Here is a 17,001-nt window from a genome sequence, read left to right as displayed (position 1 = left end):
TAGAATCATTATCACCTCAGGCAAAAAAAAAAAAAAAAAGAAAAAGAAAGAAAGCAGGAGTTGATAGCATAATGGTTATGCAAAGAGACTCTCATGCCTGATGCTCCAAAGTCCTAGGTTCAGTCCCCTGTATCACCATAAACTAGAGCTGAGCAGTGCTCTGGTTAAAAAAGAAGAAGAAGAAGCAAGCTGCTAGGGTGTTGGGTTTTGTGTAACAGGAACTCAATAATCTCCTGCTGGTAAGGTGGAGATACGACTGAAAACCAGGCAGAAAGGTCGCTGCCCTCTTAGCGCTTATCGACTCGGTGACTAGCCCTGAGTCACTCCAGCTATGTGACCTTGGTCAAGAAATTTCTGCCCATGTTCCGTGAAATAAATCGGGTCTGACGAGCAGATCTGTCCTTCTGATTCCCGGTTCCAAGGGTATCTTTGCCCGCTGTGCCCAGCGGAGGCTGAGGCTCCTTGACGCTGCGCCGCGACCAGCGGGTCCGCGGGGGCGCTGCTCAGTCGGCCGGAGCCTTCGCGTTCTGAAGGCGCTTGTCCCTCGCGAGGCCCCGTCAGCCTGCGGCCGCCGCCGCCGCCGCCGCCGCACGCGCGGAGCCGGAGGAGGCGGAGCTGCCACGGTCCCGGCTCCGGAGCTGGGAAGCAGCTGAGGAGGCGGCGCGGCTGGCCGTGCGGCCGAGGCTCGGGCGGGGCGGCGGGGGAAAGCTGGCAGGCGGGGTGGGCAGCGCAGGGAGAGCGGCGTCGCGGGGTGGGCGCTCCCGGCGAGAGGAGTCCGCTCCATGCGTGCGGGCCGAGGCCGGCCCCTGCGAGCCGCCGACATGAAGAAAGACGTGCGGATCCTGCTGGTGGGAGAACGTGAGTCCGCGCGCCGCGGCCGCCGCAGCCCCGGGCCTGCTCGCCCCGGGGCCTCCCCCCGCTTCCTCCTTCCGCTCCGCGGGGCCCACCCGGCGCCCTCACGCCGCCCGCGTCCGCTCAGCTCCCCCGGGCCCGCCTCAGGCCGCCTCCCCTCGCACCCAGGGTCCTGGTCCCCGTGGCCTGTGGCCGCCCGGCCTCTTCTTTCCTGTTCGCATCCTCGGCTCCCGGGGCTCGGCGCCGACCCGGTCTCCCTGCCTCTGCGCGCGTTCCCGGGCCGGGCCGGGGAGCCGGGGAGCCGGGGAGCCGGGCGGGTCGCGCGGGCTTCCCTCTTGGGAGCAAGGTCAGGTGCTGCAGCCTCCCCTCCCCTCCCCTCCCAGTGCCTTTTGGGCATTGACATCGCCTAAATTGAAGTGGTTCTTGTACCGGGCAATGACATCGCCCCGGGTGCATTCGATATTTCTTCAGAAAAAAAAAAAAAACTTCCATTTGAAGTTATCCAGGCGCTCTATGAATGAACCATTTGATCTAGGGACGGTCCTGCAATTGAGAAATTTGTTGTGGGCAGGGGTAGAGAGCATAACGGTTATGCAAAAATTTGACTCTCATGCCTGAGTCTCCAAAGTCCCAGGTTCAGTCCCCTGCACCACCATAATTCAGAGCCGAGCAGTGCTCTGGTAATAATAAAAAGAGAGAGAGAGAAATTTATTTGTTGTGACCCTAATTCCTATCTTTCCCCCTCTCCTTGCTCCTCCCCGCCCCGCCCCACCTCCCTCGCGCCTCTTTTCATCATGATTTACTTCATAGCTACTCGGTGATTAATGTATAAATAACAGTTCAGCACTCGTGAGATCCAAACACACATACATATGCGATCTCGCCACCACCACCCTCCCCAGAGAGCCTTAGATTTTTTTTTTTTTTGAAGCTATATCGAAGGCGAAAGAATGCATTCTGTTCACTGACTGGGGGACGGAACAGCAGGGCCTTCTTGATAGTACTGTGCAAGTTACATGACTCAGTCGGTAGGTCTAAAATAAGAAGAAAGTGGGCCGGGGAGGACAGGATTGTTTGTTTTACAGAACGTGAGTTTAATGCTGGCCTATTGCTGCGTTGAAGCATTCGGTTCTAAAGCCCCAGTTCATCTAGAATGAGCCCTTCGGGTCACTGCTCTCTAATTCCAAGTTAGAAAGCTAATACATTTTCTATTTATCTCCTTTTTGTTGCCCTTGTTGTTTCCATTGTTGTTGTGGTTATTGTTGTTGATGTCGCTGTTGGATAGGACAGAGAGAAATGGAGAGAGGAGGGGAAGACAGAGAGGAGGAGAGAAAGAGAGACACCTGCAAACCTGCTTCACCACTTGTGAAACGACTTCCCTGCAGGTGGGGAGCCGGGGGCTCGAACCGGGATCCTTATGCCGGTCCTTGTGCTTTGCGCCACATGCGCTTGACACGCTGCGCTACCGCCCGACTCCCAAGCTAAATACATTTTCACCCTCTTCTGTAAGTGTTCTGTCTATGTTCATGGCCACCTCTGTTCACGGGCTGTTTGGAGAAATCTTTCCTGAGAATTAAATTTGGAAGTAAGCTTGGCCAGACACAGTTTACATTTTGGTTTGCACTTTTGAATTTTAGTCTTTATGTCTAATTACATCTTACTCAGTGTTTTCCATCACTGTCCTTGACAGGGTTCAGCAAGGTGTTATTTAAGGTCTGATTCACACTGATGCTTTTGTAGCAGGGTAGGGAAAGTGAGTATATTGGTCCGCTTAAAAAAAACGATTCATATTAAATTGTATAGTGAAATAGATTTAAAAAGATTTTTTTATATTTATTCCCTTTTGTTGTCCTTGTTGTTTTATTGTAGTTATTATTGGTGTCATTGTTGTTGAATAGGACAGAGAAATGGAAAGAGGAGGGGAAAACAGAGAGGGGGAGAGAGAGATAGACACCTGTAGACCTGCTTCACTGCTTGTGAAGCGACTCCCCTGCAGTGGAGAGCCGGGGGCTGGAACCGGGATTCTCATGCCGGTCCTTGCGCTTTGGCCCCACTGCGCTTAACTCGCTGTGCTACCGTCCGACTCCCATGAAATAGTTTTATAGTATAGTGAACTTTAGTATTAAGTGTTAAAAGCAAAAATCTCAGGGTTGTTTTAATTACTAATATAAGACAGTTATATATAATCATTGGTCTGTAAAACATCTAAATAGAAATGCTGTACATATGTAGCACATACTGTCTTAGGTGCTTAAATTACAATGTTAACGGAATTATTTCTTTTTTGCTTCCAGGGTTATCGCTGGGGCTTGATGTTTGCACTATGAATCCACTGCTCCTGGTGGACCCCCCCCCCCCATTGTTGCTGCTGCTGATGTGGGATAGGACAGAGAGAAATGGAGAGAGAAGGAGAAGATAGAGAGGGGGAGAGAAAGAGACACCTGCAGACTCTCTCCACCACTTGTGAAGTGACCCCCCCCCCCCCCCCCCCCCCGAACCCAGATCCTTTCGTGGGCCCTTGCGCTTCACACTATCTGCGCTTAATCCGGTGAATTACTTATTTAAGGATACATAAAATATTTTAAAATTTGTTAGAAAAATTGCAAACCGTATTTTGCAGAAATTAAAGATAAAGTTGTGCATGCAAGAGTTTTTGATTCTAGGGAGAAACTTGACATAAAAGGGCTTTATGCTTTGAGGAAAACATTTTTTCTGACTTTTACTATCAAAAGCTTTAGGCCTGCTGCTGTATTTGTGAGTTTTTTTTCCCCACATGTAAAAGTATTAAGAGTTGTATTTATATGAAATATGCTGTTTTTTGTTATACTAAAGGCTGATTTCCCCCCCCCCCCCTTCTTTTTACCAGAGCACTGCTCAGCTCTGGCTTATGGTGGTGCTGGGAATTGAACCTAGGACCTTTGGAGCCTCAGGCATGAGCATTTTTTGTTCTTTGCATAACAGCTATGCTGTCTCCCCAGCCCTGTTGTAGCATTTTAAATGCTAACTAAACGTGTGACCAAAACTATCTCCATACCTCTTTTCCAGATTTTATCTGGAAAATACTTTTTGGAGGCAGATGGTTAGTAATTAATTCAGTTGTAGTTTTAAGATGGTTAGCTATGGGAATGAGAAAAAAAAAAAGCATTAATTCTGGTATTGTAAAGCCTGTAGCTTCTTTGTTACTTCAGTACGCTTTATTGTGGTTAGTTTCTTCCCTGAAACTATATAGCAACAGTTTCTGTCACTGAAGCCCTGAAAGAGTTGTGAGTGGTTTTTAACATCCAGTTGTTAAAGTCCTCGGAGTTGCTCCCTAGGTAGAATACACATTATGTGTTCAAGCCTCTGGTCCCTACCACGAATGGAGAAATCTTCACAGTGCCACATGTATCTTTTCTCTCTCTCTCTCTCTCTCTTTCTCTCTCTTTGTCTCTGTCTCTTACTCTCTGTCAAACTTGATAATAGAAAAGAAAAAAAAAAAAGGCTGCAGTGTGGTGGGAATGGTATAGTTATGCTAAAACCAACCTCTAGTGATAAATAACTCAGGTAGCCAGAAAGCAGATTAATAAGAAACCCATTCTGTTGTTGAATACTAAATCTGTTGTATAGGATTACTTCTTAACCCTGATCTATCCAGGTTTTAATGCTAATTGCTAATGTCTCTTTAGTGCTTAGAGAAGACTATTACATATTTCAGGTGCTTGTTAACAAAGAAAGCCAAGATGTCTTAAATATCTGCACCTTATCTTAGTTATTGACCATACTGAGTACCATTCAGATCAAATCAAAAGTCAATGAGTGTTCTTTAAATAAACAAAGATTTTTAATCAAAGCACTGCTTAGCTCTGTTTTATGGTGGTTTGAATCTGGGACCTTGCAATCTCAGACATGAAATCCTTTCCAGAAAAACAAAAAAATTTATTTATTTATTTTATTTTAGATTTGATTTATTAATGAGAAAGGTTGGAGGAGAGAGAGAACCAGACATCACTCTGGTACATGTGCTGCTGGGGATTGAACTTAGGACCTCATGCTTGAGAGTCCGATGCTTTATCCACTGTGCCACCTCCCGGACCACAAAACAAAAAATTTAAAATCTTTAAAATGCCAAAAAAAAAAAAACACCATACAAAACCTAGGTTGCTTAGCCATCCATTCACATCCCCCTTCTCTTTCTCCTCGTCTCTTCCTCCTTCCCTCACTCTCACTCTTTTCACTCTCCTCTCCCATCTTCTTTCCTCTCATCCATCTACCCACCCACCTTTCTTCCTTCCTTCCTTCCTTCCTTCCTCTCTCCCCCCCTCCTCTCTCTTTTTTCCACCAGGGTTATTGTTGGGGTTTGGTTCCTGCACTATGAATCCACTGCTTCTAGCAGCCATATCCCCCCCCCCCCTTTCTGTTTTTATTTGACAGGACAGAGAAAAATTGAGAGGGGAGGGGAGAAAGCAAGAAAGACACCTGCAGACCTACTTCACTTGTGAAGCTCCTCTCTTCCCCTGGCAGGGGAAGTTGGGGCTCGAACTCAGGTCCTTGCACAGGTGTGCTCAGTTGCATGCGCCACCACCTGGCCCCCCTCATTTATACTTTTTCATGAGCAAATGAGTTGGCTAGAATTTGGTTTTAGTTTTGCATGAATATATTTATTAGATATTGTTAGGGGACTGGGAGATGGCTCACACAGAAGAGTGCATACTTCTCATTGTGGGAGGATCTGGGTTCAAGCCTCAGGCCATCACACAGTAGCATCTATGCAGGAAAGCTTTGCCAGCAGTAGAGCAGTGCTGGAGTATCTCTCCCCCTCTCTGTCTCTCACCCTCTAAAGTGAAAAACTTATCTATGGGTAGCAGAGATTGTGGTGGCATGGAACCCCAGCAACTGGTGGCAAGAACAGACAAGCAACTAAATAGAATAAAATTAGTAAGAACCTTATGTCCTTTTGTATAAAATGTCCTTTTGTATAAATCATGCAGCTACATTAAAAGTATACAAGGGGTTGGGTGGAGTTGTACCTGGTGAAGTACACATGTTATAATGCACAAGGACCCAGGTTCAAGGCTCTGATCCCCACTTGCAGGGGGAAAGTTTAATGAGCAGTGACACAGTGTTGTAGTTCTCGCTGACCCTTTCTCTCTCCTTCCCTCCCCGCCTCTCACTTCCCTCTCAATTTCTCTGCATCTCTACCTGGAAAAAAATTGAGAGACATTTGTCTCCTCAGCTGGGGAAGTGGCTCAGCCGGTGAGAGTGTGGTACCTGCATGGCTGATGTTTTAGTTCAGTCCTTGGCACATGGTTTGACAGAGTGGTGCTCTGGCTTGTCTCTCCTTTCTGCCTCATGTGACTTTCTCATACATAATCTTTTCTTTAAAAAAACCTCAATTTTCAGGAAAAGATACATTTGTTTTCTTACTGATTAAATTCATGGAGAAAGGAGAACTGTTATCCTCTGTTAAGATGAACCTGGTAGCTCTTATCTGATTTATCTAACTTTGAAATTTCTGCCAAGGTAGTTCAAGCTTCATTTGACTCTGGCTATATATAATTTTATATTTTCTTTAACTCCAGGGTTATCTCTGGGGCTCAGTGCCTGCACTATGAATCCACTGCTTCTGGAGGCCATTTTTTCCCCTTTCGTTGCCCTTGTTGTTGTTATTGTTGTTGTTGTTATTGCTGTCGTTGTTGGATAGGACAGAGAGAAGTGGAGAGAGGGAGGGGAAGACAGAGAGGGGGAGAGAAAGACAGACACCTGCAGACCTGCTTCAGCACTTGTGAAGTGACCCCCCCTTCAGGTGGGGAGGCAGGGGCTCGAACTGGGATCTTGCGCTGGTCCTTGTGCTTCGCGCCATGTGTGCTTAATCTGCTGCTCTACTGCCCACCCCCCTGGACTAATATTTTGTACTATCTCTTGAATTGGTCTTCCTGCCTCAGATTTTATCCTTTTTTTTTTTTTGTTGCCTCTAGAGTTGTCGCTGGGGCTCCCTGCCTGCAATAGAAATCCACTGCTACTGGTGGCCATTCTCCCTCCCCTGTTGTTGGATAGGACAGAGAAATTGAGAGGAAAGGGTGAGATAGAGAGGGAGAGAGAAAGGTAGACACCTACCAACCTACTTCACTGCTTGTGAATCGACTCCCCTGCAGGTGAGGAGCCTGGGGTTTGAAGTGGGGTCCTTTCGCTTGGCACTAATGTGTGCTTTACCCAGTGCCCAGTACCTGCCCCCCCCCCCTTTTTTAAATGTAGTAAATGTAGTAGTCAGTGTCTTATATCCTATTGGCCATTTTAAAAATTCTCTAGTGAGTGGTCCTTGGGAGGTGGTACAGTGGATAAAGCACTGGACTCTCAAGCATGCGATCCAGAGTCCAGAGTGATGTCTGGTTCTTTCTCTCCTCCTATCTTTCTCATTAATAAACAAATAAAATCTTAAAATAAAATTCTCTCGTGATTTCTATTGTCACAGGCATACAAGGTTCTTTATATTCAGGTCCTTTCTTTACTGTTGTACTGCTCTCTCCCTCACTACTTTCTTTACAAGTAGGGCGTGACCCAGGCATTGTCCTTACTACCCAACAGATTTTTTTCACGTGTTTTCCTGTGACCTGGTTAGAAAACTTGTTTCATGAGGGCAGGGGATTTGTCTTATTTATTGCTATATCCTTAGTGTGTAGAGTTTGCCTGTCAAAAACTAAGCAATCAATTAGTTGAATGGGTGAATTCAAGCTAGTAATTTAGTTTGTTTAGAATTTCCTTGTTTTCTAAGCCGCTCCTCTCAGTCATAAAATTGTGGTTGCTTTTCTTTTTCAAATCCAGTCTGTGACTGTTAGAACTTAAAGGGGCAATATTTATCTAGTTTCTTGTTCCGTGCCTTTATATTACTTTGCCTTGGGAACTTCTTTCTTCATTGCTTCTGGAAATTAAAAAAAAAATTTTTATTTAGATAGATAGATATACAGACCACAGCACTGGAGCTTCCTCTGGTGGCATTGTACTTCCCTTATGATACCAGGGCTTGAACGTGGGCCATGCATATGTCAAAGCACACACCTTACCTGGTGAGTTATCTCTCCAGCCCCAGTAAACCAGTGGCTTTTGACAATGCTAGGTCTGTTTTTCTTTGGCAGCCAGGAATTCTTGCCTAAATAATTCAGTTTCTCCATGAAACACCAGAGGCCATCTTAGAGGCTTGAAGGGGCTGGGGGAAGATTCTTCTGGTATAAGCTACTAGGTTGTCAGAAAAGTTATAACATATTTCTCTATGAAAAAATAAATGTGTCATGACTTTTCCAACAACCCAACAGTATCAGATTCTAGAAAAGCAAACAAAAATAACTTGCTGCAGTCCTCTTAAAGCCACATTGCTCTCCATTATGGTCTTTTTTGGAATGATAATTGCAGATTAAATTGCTAGGCACTGTGTGGTGGTGCCTTGGGTTGAGCTGACAAGACCTGAGTTCAAGCCCCCAGTCCCCACCTGCAGGGAGAAAGCTTCAGGAGCAGTGACGCAGTGCTGTGGGTTTCTCTCTCTATATCTCCCCCCTTCCCTCTTGATTTCACTCTGTCTCTAATAAGTGCTTTGGTTTCAATTATACTATGATTAATATCTGGGATCAAGCTTTTTGGCCACAGTGAGTGTGTATCATGCTTACATGTGTATTGAGACCTCCCTACTCTTTTTGGCTCTCGTTTGAGTTGGGTACCACTGTTGAACCCTGGTTTGAAGGAGAGTAATAGATCATAGTAGTGTGTGTTTGTAGCCTACATATAGTCAATGAAAATTTCTTTGGAATGTTTGGCCAGTTCCTTAAATGCTAAGGTTTTCAGTTAAAAATATGACTCAGTAGTCACCCACCTCCTCCTTGTGTGTTCTAATTACAATAACTTAGGAAGAGCCAACTAGCCTTCCAGATAAAGTAGATAAAAACAAGGACTAGTTCCCAATGCTACTGGAAGCAAGGGTGTTGGCTGTTAAGAGAATAAGCCAATATGGCCAGTGGCATGGTAATTGGAATCAGAACATGTTATTTCCCCTTTGTGAATGTTGGGAATTCGCTGTCATCTAGAATTAAATGTTCAGAAGATGTGAAAAGGCAATTTTTTAGGCTGGATAGATCTAGATAATTTGTTTCAAAGTGATGAATTATTTTCCTCATGCATGACCTACTTAAAAGCATGGAGTCTCACATAGAACTGTAGCATGTTGTGTTGAAGTGAATCACAGGCCTTCTGTCTTTGCAGATAACTGACTGTGCTTTGTTTTTATAGATCACATCAGTATTTCTTAGGCAGAATAGACGAAGTAGAGACCATCAGATGATTGCCTAACATAACATTAACATTTGGCATAATACTTATATTAAAAATATTCTCATTTTATATGTAATATTTTATTATTAAATTGTCATAAAATGGCACTACATATTATGCTATATGTTGTTTTTAAAGATAACTTTTGGTTGGTATAATAGAGAAGAACTTGAGAGCTTGTTTGGAGGTTCTAGCAGGGGACCGGTCCGTCTCTATTCAGGGAAGGCCGTCCTCTTCGACCGAGCGCGCAGCTTCGGGAGGGATGCACATGGAGCGGTGAGGGAGGAAAGGGACACCCAACTAGCCAGCCAGATCAGCCGAATCAACCCAGGCGATCAATGGGGTGACAGATGTCGCAGCCAGATCACCCTCACATCCAGAAAAGAACTTGAGATTTTATTCCATTATGGAAATAATTTTTATTTTCAGAAGCAGCTAAAATTGCATAGTATTTGAGGCCATTGTGGTGACTCAGAGGTAGAGCTCAGGATTTGCATGTTTTTTGTGCTGGCTGTGATCCCTTGTCTTGATACTGCATATGCCTGAGCACTGTTTTGACTGCTCCAGTTTTTCACAAATCTTTTAAATGTATATGTAGTTTTAAGATACGTTTATTTTTTTTATTTAAATAGACTTTTTTTCACTAAATGTTATTTATTTATTTATTTTAAAACTTTTATTTGGGTGGTCTGGAGGTGGCGCAGTGGATAAAGCATCGGACTCTCAAGCATGAGGTCCTGAGTTCAGTCCCCAGCAGCACATGTACCAGAGTGATGTCTGGTTCTTTCTCTCTCTCCTCCTATCTTTCTAGTAAATAAATAAAATCTTTAAAAAAAAAACAAACTTTTATTTGGTAGAACAGAGGAATTGAAAGTGGAAGTGGAGATAGAAAAGGAGAGACAGATACCTGCAGCCCTGCCGCTTGTGAAGCTTCCCCCCCGCAGATGGGGACTGGAGACTTGAACCTGTGTCCTTTGGCTTAGTAATATATGCACTTAACTAGTTGGGACCTTGCAATCTCTGACATGAAATCCTTTCCAGCAAAACAAAAAAAATTAAATTTTTTAAATGCCCAAGAGTGGTATTGCTAGATCATAAGGTATTTCCATTTTTATTTAAGGATTCTCCATACTTTTTTCCATAGTGGCTGCACCAGTTTGCATTCCCAGCAACGGTGTAAATTATGGTGTTTGATTTTTGTTTGTTTGTTTTCTGTAACATTGTTTAGCTCTGACTTATGGTGGTGCTGGAATTGAACCTGGGACCTTTGGTGCCCCAGACATGAAAGTTCTTCTGTGTAATCAGTATGCTGTCTCCTTAGCCCTGTGAACTTTTTTCTTAAAGATTTTGTTATTAATGAGAAAGGGAATGCTAGGGCACTCTTTGGGCTTTCTGGCTTAAGAGTCCAATGCTTAATCTATTGTGTTACCTCTTTTTATTTTTTTAAAGGAAAGCAATTGCTCTAGGATTATCATATATAAGTGATTTATATGTAAGCTCTCTGACCCCCTTCCCCCCCTTGTTTTTTTTTTTTTTTTTTTTTTACCAGAGCACTGTTCAGCTCTGGCTTAATGGTGGTGCGGGGGATTGAACCTGGGACTTTGGAGCCTCAGGCACAAGAGTCTCTGCATAACCCTTATGCTATCTACTCTCTGCCCAGTTCTCTGACTTTTATTATTTATTTATTTATTACCAGAGCACTGCTCAGCTCTGGCTTATAGTGGTGTGGGAAATTGAACATGGGACCTCGGAGCCTCAGGCATGAGAGATTGTTTGAAAACCATTACTCATCTCCCCTACCCCTTCTATTATTTTTGAAACAAGATGAAATGGTCATATTGTAATGAGTGGCAGACTGCCTCAGATTCTTTAATAGATGAGAGAGGATGTGAATGAATAAATTAAAGTGTCACACTCCAAAAGGTAATACAGTATGATGTAAAAATAAATAAATAAATTGAATTATTCCTGTTCTTCCACACCACTGCCTTGTGTGTATGTTCAAGCATAAATAAAGCACTTTGGTTTTTGTGGTCTTTACAGTGCCTCCTGTCCTCCATGATGTGTCCTTTCCTGTTTCTGAGGCTGACACTAGAATAGACCTGATGGCAGCTTTGTACTTTGGCAGGAGCCTCCTGCTGCAGTAGATCAGAAATGCTCTAATGCCCTGAGATAAGTTTTCTCAGATGGTTGGGTCCTTCTCTTCTGAAAATATCACTGGGAGCATAGAAGGTCCATGAAAAAAACCAGGGAAAAAAGCCAGGTAAAGGGTTGTTCTAACAAGTTTTAAGAAGAGAGATAAAGGAAAAATGACAGAATGGTAAAGGTTAAAATATGTGATTAGGTAGTTAGTGCATGGTGTAGAGGTAACAGGAAACACCTCCTGAAAGACTAAATTTGTTGAGGAATTCTGAGTACTTATGATTAAAATTTTATTTTATTCATTTCATATGTGGTAGAGTTTTCACATGAAAGAATTAAAAAGAGGGGGGCCAGGCACCTGGTTAAGTGCTCACATTACAGTGTGCAAGGACCCAGTTTCAAGCCCCTGGTTCCTACTTGCAGGGGGAAAGCTCCACAAGTGGTGAAGCAGCTGTCTCTGTCCATCTTTCCCTCTTTCCCTCCTCCTCCCCTCTCAATTTTTTTCTGTCTCTATCGAGTAATAAATAAATAAACCTTAAAAAAAGGAAATAAAAAGAAGCCAGAGCACCACTCCAGAACGTATATCATCAGGGATTGAACCGGCAGCCTCACCATGCAACAAGCCCTTTTACTTGCTGAGCCACCTCTGTAGTCACAAACTAGTAGTTCTTTTAGTGTGGATGATTGACTTACTTTTATTTTTAAAAATAGTTTTATTTATTTATTGGGTAGAGGGAGAGAGAATGGAGAGGGGAGGGAGAGATAAAAAGGGAGAGAGACAGAGAGTCACCTGCAGCCCTGCTCCACCGCCTGTGAAGCTTTCCCCCTGCAGGTGGGGGCCAGGGGCTCGAACCTGGGTCCTTGTGCACTGTAATGTGAGCGCTTAATCAGGTGTGCCATTACCTGGTCCTGACTTACTTTTGTTTTATATTTTAAGTTGTTGTGCTGTGTGTGCTGTGGGGGATTGAACCTGGGACATCATAGCCTCAGGCATGAAGAGTATCTTGGCATAACCATTATGCTCTCTAGCTCTATTTCCCCCAGACAAAAAAATTTTTTTTTTTTTTTTTTGCCTCCAAGGTTATTGCTGCACTATGAATCCTCTGCTTCTGGCGGCCGTTTTTTCCATTTTTATTGGATAGGACAGAGAGAACTTGAAAGAGGATGGGGACTTACGGAGAGATAGACACCAGCAGACCTGCTTCACCACCTATGAAGTGACCTGCAGGTGGGGAGCCAAGGGCTCGATCCCGGATCCTTGCACAGGTCCTTGCTGTTTGTACTATGTGTGCTTCATCTGGTGCTCCACTGCCCGCTCCCCCCACCTTAAAAGTTTTAAAGTGTATTTCTGGAAAGAGGGTTATGAGGAGAATCAAGATCTTCTATGTTTATTAAGGTAGGCATTTTTTTCAATGACCAAGAGTGGGGCAACTTGTTTTCCTTTAGCTGTCAAGAAGTATCTGATTCACTTTCCCATTTTTTAAAATAGGTTTCTTTTAAAAAAAATATTTATTTATTTATTTATTCCCTTTTGTTGCCCTAGTTGTTTTATTGTTGTAGTTATGATTGTTGTCATTGTTGGATAGGACAGAGAGAAATGGAGAGAGGAGGGGAAGACAGAGAGGGGGAGAGAAAGAGAGACACCTGCAGACCTGCTTCACTGCCTGTGAAGCGACTCCCCTGCAGGTGGGGAGCCGGGGGCTCGAACTGGGATCCTTACTCCTGTCCTTGCGCTTCATGCCTCTTAAGGCGCTTAACCTGCTGCGCTACCGCCCGACTCCCCACTTTACCATTTCTGACAGTGAATCAAGAATAAAGACATAGAGATATATGATAAACAGAAGTTTGTCAGAAATGGAAAAGTTTCTGGCAACAAATGTGCTGGTAGCAGTTGCAGGATTTTGGAGACACTAAGCAGATAAGCAGTTATCTCTTCCAGGGAAAAAGTCCCAGGAGTTTAAAGGTCACAGGCATTACTCAGGCATTTGAATCTTGTAAGAGGCTTTTTTTGAGTACTTGGGAGCTGAACTACTAATGAAGTAAATGACATAAAGTACAGGGTCCAGTGGACTTGACTGAATTTTATAGCAGAGGTAGTCAGACTCCAGTCTGTTGATCCACATAGAGCTCTGCTCTGTGTTTTTTGTCTTTTATCAGATATTGCCACTTTTTGCAAGAAACATTATTAGGGTTCCCTCCCAAATGCATCCTTCTGTTCTGTTGAACCAGAATGAAAAAAATAGGTGGTCCAGGACTACATTTGCTGATGCCAGGAAAAAAGGACAATGTTGGCTCTTTCCCCCCGTTTTTCATTATATATAGCCATTTGGACAAATACAGATGTTGAGATGAATACTAATTTGAACTATGAAAAGATTTGAATTATTAGGACCCTAAACTTTGAAAGAAGTCAATAATGGGAAGAGATGATGAAGTGCTGACTGCAAGTTTTTGCAAGTTATAGAAATACCTGGACCCAGCATTGTCTTGACAGATTTCACTGTTACAGATAGAAGAATGTTCCTGCCAAATTACTTGTATACAAAAACATGAGACAGAATTTGGAGGTCTATTTGCTATTTTCTAGGGCACTATATTTTACCCAAGGTTATCTGCACTTTTTCTTGTTACAGGTCTGTATTCTAGATGTCCTACGTTATAATTTAATTATGGGATATAAGCAATGATGGCAATTAAAATATCACATTTAAAAATATTTTTATTTATTTATTACTGGTTACAAACAGACAAAAATTGAGAGAGAAGGGGAAGATAGGGAGAGAGACAGACAGACACCTGCAGCCCTGCTTCACCATTCGTGATGCTTTCCTCCTGTAGGTGGGGACGAGGGGCTTAAACCAGGATCCTTGGGCATGGCAATACATGCAGTTAACCAGCTGTGCCACCACCCAGCTCCCCCTCCCCATAGGTTTCTTTTATAAACCTTGTGGTGTTCTATTATGTTTTAAGACTTCTGGAAGTAGATATTCCCTTCTTTTTCTGCCATTTCTACAAGTAATTGGTATACCTCTCCCTTTTTCTTCTTCCAGTGTTTCCCCCCACCCCTCTAAATATATTGAGTGAGAAAAAAAACAAAACCAAAAACTGGGGCTGAAGGGTGTTGTTCAGCACCTCTGGCACTGCATAAAAAAAAATGTTTTAACTGGGAAAGTTCTGGATGCTCCAGGAGGTTGGACTGATTTCCCAAATGGCCATGCTTACTAAATACTGTTGTGTTCTAGCAAGATGAAGTCGAATAGTTTCATCTGGGTGATGTCTACCAAATCCATATAAAACGAGAAAATTTTGTTCAATATCCAAATGTATTAAAACATTTATTATTGTGTTAATATAGACTAATACATGTGGAATATATATATTGTCTTTGTAAAGTTTGATATAAAATATTTGGCATAAAAGTAATTTAAAGGCGGAAGAGAAGGGCCCTGAGATTTCTTTAGTGATAAGGTGAAATTTGAGAGATGGTTAATGTTTGGAAAAGCAGAAGGAGAGAGGTTATATTTTAGATGATGAAAATCTTGGAGGGCAAGCTTCATCATGACTTGTTTGTGCTTATATAGGGCAGAATGACTTTATTTGAACATATTGTCCATGGTGAATAGTGGGAAATGAGGTTGAATAGATGGTCTGGGGTTAAATTACGTATGATTTTCAGAGGCCAGTAGAATAGTTTTTTTTACCTTAATGGGGTAGATAATTGAGAGTCAAGAAAGGCTTTTTGATAGGGTGAATTAGAAAAAGAGAAGAATGCTTAGGAATAGTCTTAACATCTATGTATTGTTGTAGGTAAGTGGGAGATGGCTATTTTTAAAAATTTATAAAATGTAGAATACACAATTAACAATTTGACCATTTGTAACTGTACAATTCAGAGGCATTATTTAATTATTATTTTTTTACTACCTTATTGGGGAATTAGTAGTTTACAGTACAGTCATTGACACATGAACTTTTTGTTTATATAGTATGTCATTAGGGAATTAACTCGGCCTCACACATATGCATTTCTGCTGAATGGCCTCCTGGGCTAAATGCTTTTTACTTTCTTAATTTAGAGAATCAGAGAAAGAGGAGGGACACCTCAGTACCATTTGAATATCCATGGAGCTTCCCGGGTGCTGTTTTGATGCTTTCATGTGGTGCCATGTTTTTGGCTTGAACTAAGGACTTCAGGCATGATAATGCACATGCTTTACAATGGGAGCAGTAAATGTTCAGTTTTAGCAAGATACTTTTCAAAATAACCACAAAATCTGTAGAGATGAACAAACAAGCAACAAAGTATTCACTGTGCTTTGGGAACTTGCAGTTATGGTGGGCTATGACAGCCTGGAGGTATGAGAGAGGAGTATTTATAAATTCTGATAGGGAAATTCTGGGAAATTCCAAGTAAAGGTGACATTTAAGAAGACATGTGTTCCAGAAGGAAGGAAATGCCATGTTATGGCACTATGGCGACAAAGTTATGAGTAATGAGCCATGACTTACTCATTTTCCCCCCTCTTCCTTTCTTCTTACACTCCCCCTCCCAAGCCAGGTATCTCAGGACACTATTTCTCCGATGTTTATACTATACTATATATACACTGTTTCATTATTATTTTTTAATTTTTTGTTAATATTTATTTATTTTCCCTTTTGTTGCCATTGTTTTTCATTGTTGTTGTCATTGTTGGATAGGATAGAGAGAAATGGAGAGAGGAGGGGAAGACAGAGAGGGGGAGAGAAAGATAGACACCTGCAGACCTGTTTCACTGCCTGTGAAGTGACTCCCCTGGAGGTGAGGAGCAGGGGTCTCGAACTAGGATCCTTATGCTGGTCCTTGCGCTTTGCGCCATGTGCGCTTAACCTGCTGCGCTACCGCCTGACTCCCTCATTCTCTTTATTACTTTTTGACTCCAATTTATCGCTGGGGCTCAGTGCTGGCACTATGAATCCACTGCTCCTGGTGGCCTATTTTTCCATTTTATTGGACAGAACAGAGAGAAATTGATAAGGGAAGGGGGAAGAAAGGGATAGAGAATGACACCTGCAGACCTGCTTTATCGGTTGGGAGTGGGCACTTTAACACGGGTCCTTGCACTGGTCCTTGCTTTTATATGTGTGCTTACCGGCTGTGACACCACCCAGCCCTTTGTCTCTGTGTATGTGTGTGTCTGTATTTTCAAAAAATATTTATTTATTTGTTGTTGTTGTTATTGATGTTGTTGTTGTTGGATAGGACAGAGAGAAATGGAGAGAGGAGGGGAAGACGAGGGGAGAGAAAGACACCTGCAGAACTGCTTCACCACTGTGAAGCGACTCCCCTGCAGGCGGCTCGAACCAGTATTCTTATGCTGGTCTTTGTGATTTATGCCACCTGCATTTAACCCGCTGAGCTACCACCCAACTTTCATCTGTCTGGATTATTTAATTAACCAGAGTACTGTTGTTAAAAATTTCAGCGGCTCTAGCCGGCCCGGCTAGCTTCACGGGCGGGTAACAGAGACGCGGAGACAACGGCTGGGCAGGGAAGCTGTATTTCTTTATTCAGGAACAACGATTCATAAACTAAACCAAACTAATCACCAAACAGAACTCTGTTGCCTCTTTGTGGTGGCGCAAGCACTCTCTCTCACTCTGCCACTCTCCAACTCTCAAACTCTGGAACTCAGGCCCTCTCTCGGGGTTCCTTGGGGCAGGGCCAAGCAGCCT

At 43.2% G+C, this 17,001-nt stretch overlaps 1 protein-coding gene across 9 annotated transcripts in view; it reads left to right on the top strand.

The window, feature by feature from the left end:
• Positions 1–605: 605 nt before the first annotated feature.
• RHOT1 (ras homolog family member T1) overlaps positions 606–17,001 on the top strand; it is an 85,036-nt gene continuing 68,640 nt past the window's right edge. For 4 of the 9 annotated variants that reach the window (XR_009553126.1, XR_009553127.1, XM_060203980.1 and 1 more), the window contains exon 1: positions 607–858. Coding sequence is in view for 6 of the 9 variants with exons in the window: in XM_060203980.1 (XP_060059963.1) it covers positions 783–858 (76 nt within the window). In the remaining 3 variants the exon portion in view is untranslated. Of the gene's footprint in view, positions 859–17,001 lie in introns of all 9 variants that reach the window. The other 5 variants (XR_009553129.1, XM_060203981.1, XM_060203982.1 and 2 more) reach the window with 3 other exon arrangements.

The sequence above is a fragment of the Erinaceus europaeus genome, chromosome 12, assembly GCF_950295315.1.
Source record: "Erinaceus europaeus chromosome 12, mEriEur2.1, whole genome shotgun sequence".
NCBI lineage: Eukaryota > Metazoa > Chordata > Mammalia > Eulipotyphla > Erinaceidae > Erinaceus > Erinaceus europaeus.
Note: the sequence above shows the minus strand (reverse complement) of the source record. Positions and strands in the feature narration are given on the sequence as shown.